General features: G+C 30.6%; 1 protein-coding gene across 5 annotated transcripts in view; it reads left to right on the plus strand.

Moving 5' to 3' along the window:
- Positions 1-23,345, plus strand: part of VPS54 (VPS54, GARP complex subunit) — a 90,102-nt gene that overhangs the window by 32,882 nt on the left and 33,875 nt on the right. For all 5 annotated transcript variants that reach the window (XR_003045653.1, XM_006909551.2, XM_006909553.2 and 2 more), the window contains exons 7-11: positions 2,278-2,663; positions 13,418-13,544; positions 14,472-14,579; positions 17,530-17,585; positions 19,395-19,491. Coding sequence is in view for 4 of the 5 variants with exons in the window: in XM_006909551.2 (XP_006909613.1) it covers positions 2,278-2,663; positions 13,418-13,544; positions 14,472-14,579; positions 17,530-17,585; positions 19,395-19,491 (774 nt within the window). In the remaining variant the exon portion in view is untranslated. The remainder of the gene's footprint in view (positions 1-2,277; positions 2,664-13,417; positions 13,545-14,471; positions 14,580-17,529; positions 17,586-19,394; positions 19,492-23,345) is intronic.

The following is a 23,345-nucleotide window of genomic DNA, read 5'->3' on the forward strand; positions in this document are numbered from 1 at the left end:
AAATGAATTCACTTTTTCCTGTGGCAACATTTGACCTATAAAGATTTTCCTTGAATAAGGAAAAATTCATAAGTCTAATGAAAATGTTGGCTTTGTGGACATAGGCTCACCCCAGACGTCTTTTTCATATTCCCAGTATGTGCCCTGGTAGAATAATAACTTGAAAGAGAAATACAACAAAAGCCCATAAAAAATCTTATCGGTCTATATGGATACTTAGAAATACTTTAAAAATTATTGTTCCCTTTATAGAATTTTAATAGGAAATGGATTATGAAAGTATTATGCCTTTGAAAAAATAGAGTAATGAAATACTGACAAGTTGCCAGAATCTTTGAAATTCAAATGAAACTATTTTCTTACACTAAATATTTAAAGTGACTAAAGTAATGGATTTTTTTTTTGGTGGGGGGTAAGTTGCAGAATCAGGTTTGTTATATTTACATTCTGGCTCCTTGTCATTCTGCTCTGTTCTTAGAAAAGTAATGGAAGACAGGATTCTAAGCACACTTTCAAACTTACTTTACGATTGACATCAACTGTTTTATCTTGCTAGCTTTAAAGAAAGGAGTGGGAGAATACTACAACTAGGGTCAGAGAAATTTGAATCCTATTGTAGGGCTAACCAGAGTGCTAGTCTGTGATGAGATAGGGAGTTTGCGCTCCTTCCTTCATTAAAAGTGTCTTTCTATGAGAAAACCATGGAGTGGGCTTCGTGAGGTAGTTGATTTACTTTCCAAAGTTCCTTATTTTACCATGGACCTATTAAAGAGATCACAGACTGGCAGCAGCACATAAACTGCCTTCTGAATAGCACTGTCCTAAAGGAGTTATCCATTCTTCATTTACTATTCTGAAAATTGAGTCCATATTAGCTTGCAATGTACCATAATACCTTTGTCCCCATGTTGCTTTTTAGGGAAATAAATGAACAGTTGTTTTGAAGATGAAAAGAACAACAGCAAAATATAAACTCAAGAAATTTAAACTGTGGAACAATTTCTTGTTTGTAACCTATTTTGTATTATGATAGATTACTGAAGGAGCCTTACTGAAGATACGTGTGATCCCGCATGGTTTTAAGGAAGCAGGCTTACTGACTGAATAATCTCTTTGAATCTTATGAGTCTTAAATATTGAAAGTCCTTTAACCCTTAAATGCTATGAATGAATTCTCTTGAGATGTTCAGTGATAATCCCTAAATTTTTAGCTATGTGTTGATGAATCTGTAAGTGAAAAAATGAGAGAAAAAATGGAAAGATAATGTAGACAAAAGAGTCATATGCACTTCGAAAGGAAGAAATGATAAGTCAAGTTTTAGAAGTCCGTATTTGAAATTAGAAAATATTTTTAATATATTAAAATCTAGGAATTAATCTTGGTAGTGTTACAAATAAAATATATATAAACTAATGTTTAAGGCATTTGTCAACCTTTTAAGAGGAAAATACATTGGAAATCAACTGAATTTTACAATTCAATAAAAGAATAATTTTTGAAATGTAAAATACGTAGTCTGGAAAAAAGATCCAAATTATGTTAGTACTTTATATAATTTGTGACTGGACACCAATCTGTCTTTTGCGGATTCTTTCCATTTTGAGGCAGCTTGGTATAGTAGAAAGAACTTCAAAAAAAAAAAAGAACTTCAGCTTTTGAGTCATACCTGGGTTCAAATTTTGATTTTGCCACTTACTAATCACATGACTTTATTCAAGTGATTTAATGTCTCTGAGCCTCAGTTTCCTCATCTGTAAAATAATAATACCTGTATTCTGAGATTGTTAAATTAGAAAATGATGTATATGAAATACTAGTGCCTGTACATAGAAGGAGGAAGTCAATAAATGGTAACTATAATCATCTTTTAGTCAGATAAGTGATGTGTGATGTTGGTGATGGCAATGATGTGTGGGAGTTAAGGAAATCATTCTCTCTCAGATCTTAGATTTTCTGAAACTAGATTATAATCTGAGATGATTGCGGGTACTCTTACTTTTTAGAAAGTAGTTGGTGTTTGGAGGGCAGTAATGGTAGGAACAGAAGAAGGTAAATCATCTTCTATTCTTTTGTCTTATATTTATTAATCTTTGGGCTGTACCTTTCATCTTCCTTCTATTTTGTTATCCCCAATATCAAAGATCCCATAATTAAACAGTTTATACAATGGGATTTAAAATACATGTGAAAATCTTATATCATTTTCAGAAAGTATTTGGATAGTCAAGGAAGGTATACTTATAATACTCCATGATTTTTTTTCCTTCCCTCTTAAGCTGAGCCATTATCTGGATATTGTGGAAGTAAACATTGCTCATCAGATCTCTCTACGTTCAGAAGCATTTTTTCATGCAATGACCTCTCAACACGAATTGCAGGACTACCTCAAGAAAACTTCCCAGGCTGTAAAAATGCTTCGTGATAAAATTGCACAGATTGATAAAGTAATGTGTGAAGGACCACTACACATTTTAAGACTGGCACTTACCAGAAATAATTGTGTTAAAGTGTACAATAAACTGAAGTTAATGGCCACTGTACACCAGACTCAGCCTACTGTACAGGTGTTGTTATCTACTTCTGAATTTGTTGGAGCATTGGACTTAATAGCAACAACACAGGAGGTTCTACAGCAGGAACTTCAGGGCATTCACAGCTTCCGGTATGTCCATTAAGTAAACCATTAGAAATAATGTTAGAATTTTAAAGGATAAATTTTAGTGTGCAATGTTAGCTGAAGAAGTGTGAATATATTTAAAGTTACATGGTTATTTTTTCTTCCGGATTCATCTGTTTAGTAATGTTATTATTCTGATATTTTAGTCTTAGCTAAACAAACAAAAACCATAAAGACCAATATTTACAGAGACATTTACAGAGAAGCAAAATCAAATTTTCTGTTAGACAAAATCAATGAAAGGCCACTCACAAGTTTGAAAATGATAATGTTTAGAAAATGTTGAAATATTTTTTTGTCAACATAGTAGATCAAGGTGTAGGAATGAATACTAGTATATATCAAATTAAGTTCGTTTTAAAAGCTCTTGAATAGGTTTAAATTTATTGTTGTGATATAGTATAAATATAAAATAAAATTAAAAAAAAAAGCTGGGGACATGGGGTAGCGGTGTTTGACCCCAGGTACAAAAAAGTTTTATAGAGGAGGAAAAAGGGCATATCAAGCAGAGAAACTAGTGAAAGATAAAGAAAACAAAAAAGCTCTTAAATAGTTTATTAGTTTAATAATTATTAAAATTTATTTCTGATTTGTAGTCTGTTATCACATTACAAAAAATTCTACATGGTGTTAGAAAAGACCCAGTTTCTCCTAAATTCTTATTTTGAATATAAGATTAGGATTTTAGTTATTTTATGTGAGATCATGTCGAAATGTTTGATTTACAGATTACAATTTCATTCAGTTAAGCAGACTTGCAGTGTCCTTGTGGAAGTTTCTATTTGTTTGTAAACCCATTCAAACCTTACACTACTGAATAACTACAAAGACGTTTTATGGAAGATATATGCTCTATAACTTAATAGTCCTTAATATATTCTGGAAAACTTAGCTTCAAAATAAGTTTATTTTTTTACATTTTTTAAATGAGTTTATTTTAATTGAATTATAAATTCTTATTGACTAAGAATATATAATTGGAACATTTATTCAGAAAGCATTTTTTAAAATTTGGCCAAAATTTAATTACATAAATGACCACTTCATTCATTCATTGAAGAAATTGGTTTTCGATCACTTATACATCAGGTAGAATACTGGAAATATAACCATGAACAGAACAGAGATGTTCTCTGCTCACGCTGTTTTTATAATATATATGGCAAGGCAGATAACAGAAATTACTGAGTAGTTATGGTATAGTGTAATACAGTATGATGATGAATGTACAGATTGCTTTGGAGTGCTAATCTTAGGGGAGGAACCTCATCAGACTTGGATGTTTCCAGAAAAAGTTTGAATCACAAACTTCTTTGAGAATCTATTGAAAGCTGTGGTTGGACCTTCTTTCCATAAAAATAACCCTGTACATAAAATTTTACAAGCAATTTTGGGTGGTTCATAGTCCTTTGAAGCCTACTTTAGATTTTCCAGCATAGAACCCAGGGTGACTAAATGATTTTAGTTTCCCTATTATCTCTGAAATTTTAACTATTTCTTTTTTGTGTGAATGTATGTGAAATACATATATTAAAGAATAATATTCGTTTTTGTAACTAGAAAAATAGCCTTCTGTAATGATAGCAGCTGTTTTTCACTTATCACTACTATAAAATATTATGAATGTTAATGAATATGGGGAGCCAGTTCTACAGGGTGCTTTATCCTCTGAATAGAACAGTGCTGAAAAATAGAATCAAAGATTGAGTGCTCGCCTGCTAAACACAAATTCCAAAACTGTTCTAATTTTTACCCCAATGGTCATACAGTTTATTTTATTTTCCTTGCCCTAAGTTTATGCCCAGTTGTATTGATGAAAAATATAGTCATCCAAAGCTATCTAGAATATATTTAAGAACAAGGTTGGTATTTATTCTCATTGGATTATGATATGTTGGAAGACATGAAGATTTTATAATCTGTTTATTTTGAGCCCGAGGAAGAGTTTACCTTTATTTTCAACCTTACTCGATTTTTGTTTGTAACTTAAAAGAAAAAAATGTTCTTTATAAAAAGAACATTAAGTCCTTACTTAATGTTGTTGATGGGCTCTTGGAAACTGGCTTTCAGCAAAACGGTGTTTAATGAACCTAATTTTACCATAGGCTAACTGATAAGAACAAGAGTTAAGTTCTTATGGCACATTTCTGGTCACAGAAACATCACCAAACTTCTAAATAAGACCCAAAACACTTCTGATAGTAAACACTGAAATAAATGTGCGCTATACCTACATCTAAGAAAGATTAATAAAAACAAGATTTTTTTAAAAAAGTAAGGTAATTATTTTCCAACCCGCTTATTCCAGTTCAGGGTTGCAGGGTACCGGAGCCTCTGGAGCCTCTCCTAGCAGCTCAGGGTGCAAGATGGGAACCAACCCTGGACAAGATGCCCTTTCGTTACAAGGTTTACTCACCCCCACACTCAGACTGAGACAGTTAAGACATGCCACATCACTTCATGAGCACATCTTTGGGGTGTGGAGTACCTGGAGAAAACTACACAGACATGGGGAGAACGTGCAAATATTACACAGACAGTGGCCCCAGCTGGGAATCTTTTTTTTTTTTCCTCATCAATGAAAGGAATTTGAATGAAAGGATGTTATTCGAGGACCTGCTGTATATGATTTTTAAAAGGACTTTCAGATATTCTGATTGTCTACATTTTGCTCAAATATCTTTCTATTATTTTTTAAGGACTTAACACATGTTTCATATTCTTCATGTGAAACATTTCTTTAAAGCAGCCTATCAACCGTCAGTTCCAGTATGGTTATCACTATATAAAAGTTTGGTATGAGAACTGTGTTGAGTTTCTAACTTCTGATAAAACATCTTCATACAGAAAGTAATTTTCAAAGATGAAAGTACTATGAAAGAAAATGTTTTGCTAATTAGAAAAAAATACTGTCTCATAGTTGAAGTAGGTTAAGGTTGACATATTGTAACCTAGTTTTGCTTTTTTTTTAGTTACTGTCAAATCCTATCTGATGATTTACTTTCTTGACTTTATCATTCTTTTTACTGTAAAGTTTAAATATCAACATTAGTTACTTTTGTAGCTTCACAGCTATTTTTAAGGCTGTTAACTTTATTTGGAAGCATCAGTTTTGAATTCTATTTTTGTTTGATTAATTTGAATAACAGGTATACTTTTCTACTATAAACATTAGTTTCGTAAGCTATGTCCTTAATTTATTAACATGATTATTCTTTCCCAGTAGAAGGTAAAGAGATATTGTACTTAAATTTCACACACCTTTTCTCTTTTTTTTTTATACCTGAGACAAATTTTAGTCATTTTTTTTGTGGGACATACCTTAGAAAAGCATAGGGTCTTACTTAAAATAAACCTTTTAGTAGAACCAAGGGACTCTGTTGGATTAATTTGTTAATGGTCTTTCCATTTGCTAGATCTTAGTCCAAGTTTTGCTTTCAGCTATAATTTTTTTTCTAATGCTTTAAAGGGAGCTTTCATATCAAAATCTTCCAATAGTCAAATTACTACAATTGCAAATCTCTATTTAAAAAGAATTTGAATATTCTTATTTACATATGATTTTTCTGTGTACTATTAACCTAATATATATTTTCTAGTCAGTGGTAGTAAATGCTTATGTATATTTTCTTTTTTCTCATTCTTTCTATTTTTTTGACCATATTATTTTCTGTATAGATTTGTGACTTCTGAACTCCCAGAACTTTTTGTATATGCTCTTTAATGAAATTTGATGACATTCTACTATATTTTATTGTCATTTGTGTTATTTAAAAAAAAATCTTTCTAAATGTCTTGGGCAAAAGCTATGTTGTACACATCTTAATACATATTTATGAAATATGACTTATCTAGGATATTACCAAATGTATCTTGACTCTTTGTACCCTTCTCTTATTCTTTTACTCCCCATAATCATTGTTCCTAATTAACTATTTATAGTTTGTGTATGACTGTAGTTTTTAATGCTTGCTGCATTTAGAACTGTCGGAGAGCTTTTTTTTATTTCCACTTCTCTTTTATTAGGTCATGATTTCTTTATATAAAGTGAATCAGTGAAATGAATTTCAAACTGAAGCGTTGTTTTCTGACATTTTTTTCAGTTCTTTCACATGCTGTATCTTTTTATTTTATTTTTAATTTTTTGAATTTTTAAAAATTTATTTTTTAATTTAAATGTAGCATACCACACATACCTCATCCAGATTAATTAAGTCAGACTTCAAGGGTAAGGCCTGCACATCTGTATTTTTTTTAAAGCTCTCTAGGAGACTAATATGGATCAGAATTGAGAAGACTTATTTTTAATTGCCATTGTGTCCTCTACTTTTTTAGGATTTAGAATTAAAGTGGTAACATCTTCTTACATAATTTTATTACTTTATTATTTTTTTAAAATTTTTTCCCCCTGTTTGATTCCCCTCCCCCCCGCCCACACACACACACACACACACACACATCCACCCCTGACCTATGGATGTTGCCATTTCTCTTTTTAAGAACTGAATATCTGAAGGCGGGGCATCTCCTCCCACACACTCACAGAGAGTACCCCGGGGCCTGGCGTACCAGGGTTATGATCTGTGGCATAAACCCAGGACCTTCTGCGTGTAAAGCAGATGTGCTAACCACTATACTATGGAGCAACCCCACATAATTTTATTACTTTAAAAACACAATTTTCAACTAAAACATCTCCCTGTTTCTATTCAAAGATGGCTCTTCTAATGTGTTAGCGGTACAGGTGTCTGTTATCAGTGTAAAAATCCCACAGTTTGATTCCCTCTCCTGAACGTGGACAGTAATTTACACAGTGGGAAATTTAGGCTCATTGCATAATTCATAATTATTAAAATGGATCTTTTGTACATTTGTTGATTTTTGTAATTTTAAAATATTTTAAATGTTTTACTGCTTAAATTGTTACAAAATTGGGCATTTTTAATTATTAGGACAAATGTTTTTAACTATTATTCATGAAATGAAATTTTGCTATAAGCAGTAAAAAAATATGGTAATCAGTGTAACAATATATATCATTTGTAATCTATGCTAATATAACTGAAAGTGTTGCTGAGGTTAATGACATTCAAATGTTTGTTAAGCAGATGTAATACAGAAGTCTCATTATGGGCCAAGCAGTATATTTGAAACTATATCTTGTAGGTTTTGACATAGAGAAGCTTTAGTTACCTTAAAATTCAAGAATGCAGTTTTATTATTTGCTCTTTTAGGTAAAGGTTTATGTAGAAACTCTTTTCACCATTGTTAACTTTTGTTTTTTGCTACTTATTACCACCATTACTCTCCTACCACTACCATTGTAAAATGTAAGAACATATTTTTAATTCTTTAGTACTCTGTACCAGGTACTGTATTAATTATACATTAAATGTATTATATGATTCCGCCCCCCCCCAAAAAAAACTATGTGAGATAGGTAATCTTATCCCAATTTAATAGATAAGGAAACTGAGGCATAGAAACTCTTAGATAACTTGCTCCAAGTCATATAAGAAGTTATAAAACAGTAGAGTCGAGATTCAACCCAGGTCTTATCTGATCCAAGAGTTGTGTATGCTTTTTAATATATTTGATTGAGTATTTATAGGACCTCAAATATATCGCTCAGAAAACATCAATGCTAATTTTATGGTGTGATAGATGTTAAAATGTGGGTAATTGAATTATAGGTTTATTGAGTCAATCTACCATGGTAATTGATTTTAGGATAAAAATTAATGAAACTAGCTTGTTTTTTAGTCAACTATAAGCCTTTTTTTGTGGAAAACATTCAGTTAATTATAGGTTCTAATGTATTGTGGTTTCATTGGTCTGAGGTCACCTTGGGATTCTATTTAAGGAATTTTTATTATTGAAAGTATCAAAGATAACAAATTCTTTGATCCTGATGTAATCTATAGTTTAGATCTTCAAAATGTATTTAGAAAATATCCACATTATATGTTCTAGGATGAAGCCAAAAAAACAAGTTTTCTGCTATTTGATGAAACTAGAATTACTGTAGAGTTTATTGGTATCTAAATCTCTGATAAAGGCAACACAAAGGTCATTGTAGTGAACACACAGCTTAGTAGAAGATCTGAATTAATGTACAAATTGAGGCATGTCAAGTAATAAGTACTGGAATTGTTCAGTTTATTTAGCGCATATGGACCTAAGTGTTTTTTTTTCAGAAAGTGATATTTAAGTTATTTGTTGTTTCAGTAGATTTTTTTTCCCACCCCTCTAAATTACTGAATGTGATTATTAGGATACATGCTTTAAAAATGAACTGTTAACAGATTTTATCATTAAATATTTTTCATAAGGTTAATAATAATGTGCAGGCCATTATTACATCTGTTGTCAAAGTAGTCAAGAATATAAAAACAATTAGAGCCAGGATGAATAGGTGAATCTTGTAGAACATTTTAATTCTGGAAGTTTTGTTTAAGGATTTATTTAGACAAATTTTTATGTATATATAACTGATTATGTAATAAATACTACTTGATGTTCATATTCATCTGTTTTTTATATTTATCAGGCTTTAAAATTAGTTAAGGACTGCATAAAAATGAAGCTACTTATGTAAGACAATATCTGGGGTCAAATAGAACCTTACATGTAAGTTATTTTGCTGAAATGACAAAGTTTTATTATTTAGATGCCCAACATAAGTAGATACAGTCATATCGACTTCCTACCATAATTCTTTGGTGAGATTTGTTGAAGACTATTCATTTATACCTGAAGTTAACACTAACCTGAGAGTTCACCTCTAGTGTACTTTAAAAAGGAATCTGATCTTCATAAAAGTTGAGAACCAAGCAATAGGAATATGTAGATTTATGTCCTACTCTGTTACTGCTTTTAAAAAAAAATTAATAAAAACAGAAACAAATCCAAAAATAGAGGAAATTACATGAAGAGAGTTATATGAAGCTGGGTAAATTGTGATTCATCTGTGAGTTACAAACTCATGGCCAACTTTGTTTTCTCAATATCACTCCCCCTACTCCTGGATTGTTTTGAAACAAATCCAAACCATTATTTCATTTCATCCATAAATATTTTATTATTTACCTTTAAGTTTTTCCATTAAGTTTTTTAAAAACATAATTCTAATATTATTTGTCTTCAGATAGCTAGTGAGTTTTCAAACTTCCGTTTGTCTCAAAAATCTTTTTGTTTGTTGAAACCAGGATCCAGATAATATCTATGCATTGTAATTGGTTGATGTATTTCAAGTATCTTTTGATATATAGTTCTCCATTCTTGTATTCTCCCTTTTCAAAATATTCATTAAAGAAATTGAGTTGTCTTGTAGAGCCTTCTCAAAGTCTGGATATTTGCTGAGTGCATCCTCATGTTTAGCATGTTTTTGGCTATATTTTCCATACACTGGTAGATTTAAAGACTTGACCAGATTTAAAAAAATTTTTAATTAAAAAAAAGTTACTTTTTGTCAAGAGCATGTAATAGGTAGTGCTATATATTTCAGTCAAAAGGTGTATATCTGATTGTCTCTCTTTTCATTATATTAACATTTGGTGATCATTGCCTACATTTATCTCATTATGGGTTGTAAATCATGATATTCTAATTCTATACTTCCTTATTCATTTATTAAGGGGGATATTTCCTTAAAGCATTATTTCTACATAACAATTATTTGATAACTCTGAAAGACATTTCTTATAAGCATAGGCAGGATAGTCTATTCTTTTCCCTTAGCAGTTTTTAAAATAATGCATTGAAAATCTAGCATCTTCCAAAGTTGACTGATAAGTTTTTAAAAAATATTTTTATGAACACATGAATTTATATATATTTGAAGTGTTTAAGTTCTTTGTTGTTTTTATTTTTATCAGTGTTCAAATTGTCTTTTGTAGGAACCTCCTCAAATTCATTCTTGAGTCTTTTTGACATGATTCCATGGGTAGTCATTGATTGTATTTATTTTATGACACAATATTCATATTTCATATTTTCTACTCCAGAATTATAATCTGTCATTTCAAGAACTCTAGTTTCTTTTGGTTGGAAATGTTATTTAGAAATTACAGTCTGGATATCAGAAGTTTTCCTAGCTAAGAGGCCTTTATAGTGGACAAAGCTAGAAAATAATTTTTCCTTTATAAGGAAAAACATCTTGACTTCATATTGATAGTTTCAATTTAAATTCAGAATTATAGAATTTTTACTTATTCCATTTTACTTATATATCTTTTTTGAACAGGTTGAAAACTGTGGTTCCTAATAACATCAACATAATTAGTCATTTGTTTTATCTCACAATGTAAATAGAATGCTCTCAGAACTAACAACATGATTGCTATAAATGTAGGATTTCTTTCTTTTCCTTAAGACATGTCCTTTGTGGGATGAATGGATAAATTAGTATGCTTTAAAAGCACTCAAAATAATTCCTCTTTGTGTAGATTTGCCACTAACTTGATACACACTTAAGTTCACTTGTTTCATTTGCTTTTGATAGTTAAGGGTTGATCTTTTAAAACGTAATTTTGTTTTATAACTATGTTAAGTAGTTACAGTGGTTCCATAGTCAAATCCATGAAATAAAGGATATACAGAGAAATTTAACTTATATTCTGGTCCCCTTCCTCTTTACCTACTCATAGAAGTTACTTATAGAAGTTACCATTTAAAGTTTTAGTTTATATTTATCCATTTATCACTCCCTCCATCCATCTCTTCATCTATCCCTCCATCTGTTCCTCATCTTAGATAAGCATTAACATACTGTACATACTTTTTTCCTAGCTGTTTCAACTTACAGTATATCCTGGAGATCATTTTACAGTATGTATTCTCAATGGGGAGATATCACCCCAAGGGAAAAAAAATTGGTCTTGAAGGGCGAAAAAAACTCTTGGATATTACAATGGTTTGTGGCTCTCAAAAGGGCCAGGATACGTAAACAGATATATAGTATATATGTGATATTAAAATTTCATAGAGGGGGTGATTAGGAATAAAAATATCTAAAAAGACTTGTTAGGGGGGCAATAGTGAAAAGAGGTTGAGAAATTGCTCTATAGCAGTATATATTTATTAACTGGTATTCTTTAGTTCTTTTAAAAGTGCGTAGTATTTATTATGATACATTCAACTATCCCCCATTGGTCAGCATTCGGGTCATTTCCATTCCTTTGCAGTTACTAACAGTGCTGCAATGAACTATGTTCTTTTGTAATTTTACCAGTGTATCTTTGAGACAGATTACAGGATGTGAGATTTCTAGGTCAAAGGTTAAATGCTTATGTAATTTTGCTAGACACTTGCCAAATTCCCCTTATGGCAATGTTTTAGTTTGTACTAGGGGATAAATCTCAAATTTGTTTATTGTGAGATATTTTCTTAATTGCTTTAAAAAATATAATTTTCATATTGCAAAATACAAATTTATACATTATTTTACTCATCAGATTTTTCAAAATTATCACCACTGTTTGCCATATGTTGTTTATAAAAGAAGAACAATCAATCTGTCTAAAAGGTCACATGGTTTAAACTAATTTTTTAAAATGTGCTATATCTGGTCTTGGTAAATAAACAAAGTTGCAGATATTAAGGGTTTGTTTTTTAAGTAAATGTAGTATAGACATATTTTAAATGTTTTTTTAATTTAATTATAAATGTTTAAATTTAAGATTAAATAGATTTCCCATTTGCCTATTTCACTTAATTTTTGGAATACTTTGGACCAACTGGATTACCTAAGTTTCTTCAACCCATTTTTTCTTTTTTTTGCGGGGGAGAAGCTATTAGATTGTGTGGCAGAAGTTCCTTAGCATATGAGGGTACTATCCTTAATGCCCTGCCGAGCAGGGATAACATGAAACTATTCTTTGCCAAGCAGGGATAACATGAAACTATTCTTATTCATTGCGATAATGCATGCTTTTCCTAAAGATTCCAAGTTCCTTTAGTAATACTTGCCCTTACCACCCCCATGACTCTTCCCAGATTAGACTCCTTCTCACTTCAACCTAGCTAGGATCTGCACATAATGGAGGTATATTAAAAAGAAACATATTTTATGAGAAAATGTTTCATGAATATATTGTGCTCAGTATTTTATATTTTCAGTCTTGACTTTCAGTTTAATGACCTGAGGCATTTTGCACAGCAACTTAAACTGAGGATGACAGAGATTGAATTGAGTCAATGTCCCTACAGTCCTTCACATATTTATGTGCACCCAGAGCAGGGTCTGGCACAGAGTATAGGTGCTTGAATAAATGAATGGCTTAGGAGCCACTGCCCTAAGCCATTCATTTATTGAGTCAATGTCCCTACAGTCCTTCACATATTTATGTGCATCCAGAGCAGGGTCTGGCACAGAGTATAGGTGCTTGAATAAATGAATGGCTTAGGAGCCACTGGCATTGATAGTCAGTAAATGATTAATGAAGAAAGGACTTATAGACTACCCGAATATTTTGTCTGTAAAAAGTAGACAAAAAGCAGCCATGAAATTTCTAGAACCAGGTTTTCTACAACACATTTAACTGCAGGTTAAAGAGAAAAAGAGAATTGGAGAGATGATGTGAAACTATTGCAGTTATTTTAAGTTAAAAGACTCCATTTTACTAAAACATCACAATATTGCACAAATACTGTCAGAAAAGTTTTACCTGCTGGTTCCTATAATCATGGAGTAAATTTGGATTTTTAATGACCATATGTAATATTTTCTTCTTTTGCAGGCATTTGGGATCACAGCTTTGTGAATTAGAAAAACTGATAGATAAAATGATGATTGCAGAATTTTCTAGTTACTCTCATAGTGACTTAAATAGACCACTGGAAGATGACCGTCAAATTTTAGAAGAGGTATGTGTTTTGAACTGTGGAATGAAATTGATATCATTGCTTAGTGTTAATTCCTAATATCCTTAGTTTAGAGCACATTCTTCTCAGATAGTAGTGGACAAAATTACATTAAATCAAGCTCTATCAAACCTATGAAGTCCTTCATTATATGTGACTTTAGCAAGCACCATAATTGTTCATTAGAGAATAAAATTTTATAGCTTAATTAGAAATTAGAGTTACAGTAAAGTCTGTATATAGTTTATTACCAAGTTTAAAATATAGATATAGGATGAATTAATGTATATCCATGCGTATGCATGTACTGGAGTACTTCTTTTAAAATTGATTATTATGTGGTAACTTATCAGTCATTCACATTCACTGAGCACCTATTACGAACATGTCTTATGATATCTAGCTACAAATACAACATATCCAGGCTACACTTACCTGGTAACTTCTCAGTTGTGATTACTGCCAAGAACTAATAAAAAATTCAAAAAGCCCTGATAGCACCCTAAATAGTTAAGATATATTTGTACCCATTAGCAGTTAATTCCCCACAGATAGTCCAGGTCATCATTCCAGTCTTCTAGACCACGAATTAAAAAGCTCACAGAGTATTTATTGGTCATCAGGATTTGAGAAGGATACTTTCTAGCTACTTGTTGAAAGTAGGCCAAAATATACTCATGTTTTGCCCCCAAACCAGCTTCATTTGATCTACTACAGTGGAATAGCATTTACTTGTTTTAGAACACTGACTCCAAAAATATGATGGCAAGATTTCTGTGGAAGGGTTTTTTATTTTATTTTTCAGGCTTCTAGATGCCAGATAGAGTTCTGAGGATCAAACAATAAAATCCTTGATGTTGAATATTTGTGCCTCTGAGATTATTTTATATTTAAAGTATGAAGTTATATACTCTTCTTTTATTTTAATAGGAAAGACTAGTATCTCTTGTATTTGGACTTTTAAAACAAAGAAAACTTAATTTTTTAGAAATCTATAGTGAAGAAATGATTATTACGGCAAAGAATATCATTAAACAGGTAATTATACATTTTTTTATTTGATATATTTTGGTCTAGAATCATTTGTGAAGTTAGCCTAGAAATAATATAATAGTAATATTATTTATTTAAAAATTGAAAATATAAAGAAGGAAAATCTAGCCCTATTAGTAAAAGATTATCATTTAACAATATGTCTAAGTGTACATTGTTACTAATGTTTTTATTGTTGATAGCATACTGTACATATTATTTATACATATTTCAGTTAGAAATACAAGCATTTTCTCATGTAAGAAACATCATTTTTAATGGTTGTATAAAATTTCATAATATTAGTTAAACCTGCTTAATCTTTCTTCTATGTTGCATATTTCTAGTTTGGTACTGTAATGAACATTGTGATAAATATCTTTGGTATAAAGTTTTGTTTGATTTTTCATGGTTAAGACTATTTCCATATAACTGATTCCTAAAAGTGGAATTATTGGTCAGTGATTGACAAACTTTTAAATTGTTAAAAATATACTATCACTAGCAGTAGATAAATGTTCCTTTCATCTGATCTCTAAGAAAGCATCATTGCAAACTAAAATCCATGTCTTTTTAAGTCTTCCTGGATTTTTGTTCTTACTCTTTTCACTGAGATAAATCTTATTCACTGAACTTCATTTTTTTATAAATGAGAAAGAAAAATTTTAAATGTATTCATTGGTCTTAATTAATCATCATTAAGTTGAATGTACAGTACTGAGTTTCAATGTTTAAATAAAACAAACCAAAAAAAGATTACAATCACACCATCTTTTACCTTTTTCAACCACTGACTAAAACACTGTACTTTAAAATTGTTAAAACGACTTTTAAAAATTGTTGGCAATATCTAGAGCTAAATATAAACATATATTATGACTGAGCAATTCTACTCCTAGATATTTCCCAACAGAAATGTATACATAAGCTTACCAAAGATGGCACAAGAATTTTATGGCAGCACTATTTGTAATGAAAAACTGGAAAAACCCAAATTCTATCATCAGTAGGAAAGATGTATGATATATAAGTGAATACTATAAGCAATGAGAATGAATCAATTAACAAGGAACAACATGAATGAATATCACACACATAATGTGGAGCTAAAGAAACCAGACACAAAGGAGTATGCACTATACGATTCCCCTTATGTGAAATTCAAACACCAGCAAAATTAATCTATGGTATGAGAAATCAGGATAGTAGTGTCTTTTGAGAGGAAGTAGTTACTAGGAGGGGGAAGCAGGAGAGTGGCTAACTGGCAGTGTTCAGTTTTATGATCTAAGTTCTGGTTACACAGGTATACTCCATTGTGAAAAATTATTGAGCTGTAAACAATTTGTATAATTTTCTGTATGTATGTTTTACTTTTAAACAAGTTTTTTTATCTGCTGTTTTAATTCCCAGAGTTCTCCTGAAGTCTAAGCATTTATTTTTTTTAACTTTAAACCGTTGTGTGTATTAAAAGGAAATGTAAATGTAACCTCCAAAAAGAATTTCTTTTGGAATTAAAAAAAATTGTTTTAAGTATAGTTGCTATACAGTATTACATTGATTATATTAGTTTCAGGTGTATAGTATAGTCATTTGACATTTTTATACCTTACAGTGTAGTGTAATCACCCCACTAATTCTAGTAATCATCTGTCACTGTTCAGACTTAGCACAATATTATTGTCTATATTTCCCTTCCTCTTTTCAATCATCTTCTACTCCCTTCTGCTAATCATGTCTTTGGTCTCTACAAATCTGTTTTTGTTTTGTTTTATTTGCTTTTTTTTTTTTTTTTTAGATTCTACACATAAGTGAAACTATATGGTATTTGTGTTTCTCTGCTTGACTCATTTCACTTAGCATGCCCTCTAGATTCATCCATATTGTCGCAAATGGCAAGATTTCATTTTTTAATCGCATAATATTCCATTGTATATACACCACATTTTCTTTATCCATTCATCTACCAATTTCTCTAATGAACACAAATGCCAAAATTATCAACAAAATATTAGCAAACTATATTCAACAATACATTAAAAGGATTACATACCTTGACAAAGTGAGATTTGTCAAAGGGTGATTCAGCATCTACAGAGTAATGAATGTGATTCATCACATCACCAAATAAAAGAAAGAAATCATATGATATCTCAATACATGCAGAAAAAGCATTTGACAAAAGTCAACATCCATTTATTATAAAAACTCTCAACAAAAGTGGATATAGAAGGAACTTATCTCAACAGAATATAGGCAATATATGAAAAGCCCACAGCTAACATCATACCCAGTGGTGAAAAACTGCACGCTTTTCTTCTAAGAAGGGCAACAGGACAAGGATGCCCACTTTCATCACTATTATTCAGTATGGTTTTGGAAGCCTTAGCCACAGCAATTAGGAAAGAAAAAGAAATAAAAGGCATTCAAATTGGAAGGAAAGAAATAAAATTGTTACTATTTGCAGATGACATGATACTATATGTAGAAAACCCTAAAGAATCCAACAAAAAACTAATTAATTTAAAAAATCAGTAAAGTAAGAGGTTACGGAATTAATATACAGAAATACGTTGCATTTCTTTTGGAATTTTAATATGGGGCTTATATCTTGTTCCTAAATATTATAGTTTTTTTTTAAATGTTTTGAACAGTTTTAAATAGGGGATTTTAATTAATACAGTTCAAGCTACCCTGAAATAATTATTTAATAGGGTAATGGTAATGCTGCAGTTTTTTAAAACACCTTGAGGTATATATTAAGAGACACAAAGTCTGGTAAAATGATTATCCAAGTCATTGAGGCTCTTTTTATTTTATTTTAGTTCTTAGATGTAATTTCAAAATATAAACTTAAAAATTTTTTAATTTCTAGCCCATCGAGGCCTTTTTTAGTATATAAATGAACATGTAGTATTTAGAATTTACATTAATCATATTTTTTCCTCAAATTTTTCAGTGCGTGATTGATAAAGTTTCGCAAATAGAAGATATAGACACAGATGCTGTTATGAAGTAAGTATAAATATTAGTTTGGGGTATATCAGTCGGAGAAAAGATGACATGCACAAGGGAAGAGAGCAGTTAATAGAATTCAGGAGAAAAACATGTAGTAGTTGACAAGAATATATGCAATAGTTGAAGAGTTCTTCGTTGGAGAGAGAGAGAGTAGAGTCATCCTGATGCAACCCCTCAAAGAGGGAGATAGAGCTATAAGTACCTTTTCTCTTTCCAGTCTTTTGTGAAGGCTCCTCATAGCCAAGCCTAGTACTCAGCCTCCCAGGGCAGAGAGAGGATGGAGAAGATACAGTGTAAACATGGAGGGGGAAAATTTAAGATAATCCCTTTCAGAGGAATAGCAGGTTACATTTAAATTATTTAGCCAAATAATTAAAACTCAACTTCTAATTGGCTTTGAGAAGTGTGAGTACATGATTTTGCATTGCCCATGTCTATAATTTTTATTTTCACCTTTGAAATTCCTATTCTTTTATTTTGAGAATAGTGACTTTTTTATGACTTTGACGTTTTCATTCCTATAGATATGTAAACTTTATTAACTGTCATAAGATATGAATAACTGTATGGACAACTGTGAAAATTCTCTGGGCCAGACTCATAAAATGAGGATTGTAGAGTTCTAACTTTCATACTATTACCTAGTGAAAATTCAGTTTCAGATTAGTTGAAGCAACCCTAATAATGTAAGGATTGCTAGTACAGTAGTTGGAAAAATTAAGTTGTTGGGGCTCTATTAAAAGTCTTATAGAAATGGAGAGTCATTTATTTTTTATTTTTCTTTCCCAAGGAATTTTTTCCAATAGAGAACTTTCTGTATGTCAAGTATCGGTATATCTTTGGAAAATAAACTCTTAACTGCAGCAGCAGCAGCATTCATTAAAAATTTAAAGTAATAAGTCATTGTAGTACTATAAAATATCTTTATGGAATTCTCTTTTGCATTAATTTTTTGATCTTGAAGTTATTGCTTGATGTCAGTGATAAAAATATTGGTTATACTATTATATAATACTAATATAATTTTATAATTAGTTTTATTATTATACTAATGTAACATATAATTAATAAAATATATTATATCTAGTATATATTGCATATATATGTATGCTGATATGACAACTAATACTTACAGAGCCCATTTTTATGTACCATGAATTGTTGTAAGTACTTCTTATTAACTCAGGTAATATTCACAGCAACCATATAAGGTAAGTTCTTTTACTTTCCCCATGTTAAGATGGGAAAATTAGAGCATGGAGGGGTTAAGTCACTTGTCCAGAATCATACAACTAGTAAATGTCAGGACTGGAACTTGAAACAAGGTGGTGTGGCCCTATTGCTCATGGTCTTAGCCACCATGCCATATTACCTTTTGCTTGTGGAAAGTACTTTTTAGTTTTAATTAGAAAAGTAGGTTATTATGTTTATTAAGGAAGAGATTATATTCCTATTTTTATTCTAGAACATATCTTCTCCATGTTTAACCAAAATTGATTTATTTCTCTATGGCTTTTTATCTAGTGGTCACAAATCATGTTCACATGGAATTATTATGCAAGATTCATAAGTCAGTATACTTGACTAGACTAGTATTAGAGATATTTAAACAAGGAGAAGTTGTTTGGGAATTGACCTCTTCAGCTCAGTTTTACAATATTATTTAGATATCTAGATGAAATCGCATTGTTCTTTTGTTATTAGATAGTATTTATTATGGTTTCTTCCAACTTATAGGTTAATTCATTTATTTTATTGAATAAATAAAAGACAATTGTTATTTTCGTTTGAATTTTTTTTTCCTAGGCTTGCAGATCAGATGAGAATGTTGAATTTTCCCCAGTGGTTTGATCTGCTAAAGGATATTTTCTCTAAGTTTACAGTTTTCCTACAGAGAGTTAAGGTAAGCTTATGTGATTATCAGTTTATCCAGAATATCTCTAAAATTAAGTCAACTTTCTAGATTTATAAATATATAAATCTAGTTTTATTCTATATAGATTTACAAATCTATATAGAATAAAACACAGTTTCTTTGTTTTTGTAATTTTCTAAAGAGGCTTAGTTTTAAGTAAGATTTGAAGTGTTTCAGAGTATTTTGGTTCTTATTATAATTTGGATTTGTTTTATATTAAGAAATATAATGCTTACTTGGCATTAAATATCATACAATAATATTTTCTCTAGTGGCTTTATGATACTTGAATCTCTCTAGATTATCTAGAGGTTCAGTATATAGAATCACTTAAAACTCTGTCCCAAACCACTTAATTTTCTAGAAATTCAGAGTTGATGATAGTGTTATTTTTAAACATGTCGTATATATTTAAATTGCCTTACTAATGTCCTTCATTGCAGGTTTTTATTTCATTTTTCAATCTGCGATTCAGTCAGGGATCATGCATTAATTATTTTGTCTCTTTAGTTAAACCACTTAATTTTAGGCCACCCAGTATAAGGAAGAAAATACATAACCATGAAACATTTTTCAGAAGAAAATATGTCACTGACCCTAATACATATTTGTTGGGATTGTGTTTTAATAAGGGAGTCATTAGGAATTACAGATTATAACAGACTTTTTGTGAAATTAGATATTCTTGGAATTATCAAGTGTCTGTATTGTGTTGTATGTGCTAGTTAACATTCCTAGCATCTCCTGAGTATCATGTTAAAATGGTCTGGGGGACTTTGGTACTTATCTATGGCATGAGTTTTTCTTATTGACATTTCAGTAATGCTCATAAAGAATTTGGTAAACATTTAGTAAGTTTTAAATTGCTCTCCATTCTGAGTACCATAATGAAACCTCATGCTATCCTGCTCCATACTTCCCAGGACATGAATACATGAATTATCCCTTGTCTAGCAGATCCACACTATATATGCTACTCACCCATTACTCAGATAGTAGCCATCTTGGTTATCAGATTGACTGTCATGGTATCACAGTGCTTGTGTTCAAGTAACTAACTCTTATTTTACTTAATAATATGGCTCCAAAATGCAGGAGTAGTGATACTGGCTTCTTTGAAATGAAAAGGTGAAAGTTCTTGATTTTTACTAAGGAAAGGAAAAATAATTGGGTGCTGAGGCTGTTAAGATCTATGGTAAGAATGAATCTTCTATCAATGAAATAGTGAAGAAGGAAAAAGAAATATGCTAGTTTTTCTGTTGCACTTCAAACTACAAAAGTTATGGTGAAATGCATGCTAAGTGCGTAGCTTAAATAGAAAAAGCATTAAATTTGTGGGTGGAAGGCATGAACCAAAAAACATGTTCAATAGATGGCATTGTGCTGTGTCAGAAAACACTGAGCCTTTATGAAGGGATATCCTAAAAAGAGTGACCACTATTACACAGCTTTTACTACAGCATATTGTTATAATTGTTCTATTTTATTATTAGCTATTATTCTTAATCTTTTACTGTGCCTAATTTATAAATTGAATTTTATCATAGGTACATATAGGTAGGAAAAAAACATAAGTATATATAGGGTTTGGTACTATTCATAGTTTCAGTCATGCACTGGAGGTCTTGGAATGTATCCCCGCAGAATGGAAACGACTGTATTTGATGTATTAACAGTTTGGAACCTGATTTGTCATAGTTGTGATGTCTCATTTTCACAGGCCACTTAAACTGATACTTCTGTGAAACATCTTTAAGGATGACATATAACCTTAAAAAAAGTTTGGTTCTATAAGGGTATGATTTTACTAAAAAATAATGTTAATTATAAGCTGTTCACTTTTAATGAAGAATTAAAAAACAAAACAAAACACTACAAATTGGAAAGGACCCAGATGTCTAACAATAGAAGACTGTTTAAATAAGTTATGCCTGGTATGTTTATTACCATGGGATATCATGTAGTCCAGGATTTTTAATTATTAAAGAAAATGCATACATTATAACATTAAGTGAAAAGACAAGATATAGACCTGCTTATGCAGTATAATCTCAGCTATGTTAAAAAGATTATTTTTTTTATCTCTTCATTTTCATAGAACAAAGAAACAGCTTGTCTTTTTGGGTGGTTGTCTTTAAGTGGACTATGTATAATTTGAATTTGTTTTTTTTTTTTTTTTTCTATTTTCCTTAAATTTTCTACAAAGAGGTATTGTATTACTTTTATAATCAGAAAAGATCATTTTGTTTTTTAATAGTGTTTACCATGTTACAGAGGTAAACTGTGAAGCTCTTACTTAATTTACCATGGTTATTGATTTACTATTCTACATTCTTATATTTATTTCTCAGAAACAAAGAATATCTGATGTCACTTTAGTAGAAAGTAAATTATATTTTAAAAAAAGAAACGAAGGCTTAAAATTTTAGCCAGAACATTCCATAATATTTTTAGTATAAATATAGAAAAAAATTTAAAAGTTGGGGGCTTGAAAATTTTATATTTGAGTAATTATTAATGACTTAAGAATTCATGTTGTTGTTAATTGTATTTATTGAATTTTTTATTGTGGTAAAACACTCTTAACATAAAATTTACCATCTTAACCATTTTAATTGTATAGTTCAGTGGCTTTCACATGATTATGCTACTATCATCACCATCCGTCTGCAGAGCTCTTTTCATCTCAAAAAACCAAAACTCTGTACTTATTAAAACAATAACTTCTCTTTTTCTCTTTCTTCTTCCTCCTGGCAACCACCATTTACTTTCTGCCTCTATGACTTTGACTACTCTAGGTACCTTATATAAGTGTGATTACATAGTACCTTCCCTATTGTGATTGGTTTATTTCATTTAGCTTAATGTCCTCAAAGTTTATTCATTTTGAGGCATGTGTCAGAATTTCATTTAAGGTTGCATAATATTCCATTATATGTATATACCACATTTTGTTCATTTTTCTGTCAGTGCTTTCACTTTTTGGTATTGTGAATAATGCTTTTATTAACATGAGAATACCAGTATCTCTTAGTTGTTTTCACTTCTTTTGGGTATATATCCATAAGTGGAATTGTTGGATCTTATGTAATTCTGTTTCTAATTATTTGAGGAACTTCCATACTGTTTTTCATAACAGTTGCACCGTTTTATATTCCTACCAGCAGTGCACAAGTGTTCCAATTTCTTTACATCCTTGTTAACACTTGTTATTTTCTCTTTCTTTGGTTGTAGCCTTCTTAATAGGTATAAGGTGGTATCTCATTTGGTTTTGATTTTCATTTTTTTAATTATTAGTGATATTGATCTTTTTATGTGCTTATTGGCCATTTTTGTATATCTTCTTTAGAGAAGTATCCTCTTCACCCATTTTGTAAAATCAGGTTGTTGTTTTTTGTTTGTTTTTGAATAGTAGGAGTTTGTATATAGTCTAGCTACTAAGTCCATAACAGATAATATGACTTACAAATTTTTTCTCCCATTTTATGGGTTGCTTTTTCACTCCGTTGATTGTGCCCTTTGGTGCACAGAAGTATTTAATTTTGATATAGTTCACTTTATCTATTTTTTTTTTGTTGCCTGTGCTTTTATTCAAGAAATCATTGCCAAATTCAATGTCATTAAGCTTTCCCCCTAATAGATCTTTTATCTATTTTGAGTTAATTTTTGTATATGATGTAAGAGAATGGCTCTTTTTTGGTTTTTGGCATGTGGATATCCAGTTTTCTAAACACCATTTGTTGAAGACTGTCTTTTTCCCATTGCATGATTTTGGTACTCTTGTCACTCCATCATATATATGAGGGTTTATTATTCTCTATTCTATCCGTATGTCTATATTT

The sequence above is a fragment of the Pteropus alecto genome, unplaced genomic scaffold, assembly GCF_000325575.1.
Source record: "Pteropus alecto unplaced genomic scaffold, ASM32557v1 scaffold131, whole genome shotgun sequence".
Classification (NCBI taxonomy): Eukaryota; Metazoa; Chordata; class Mammalia; order Chiroptera; family Pteropodidae; genus Pteropus; species Pteropus alecto.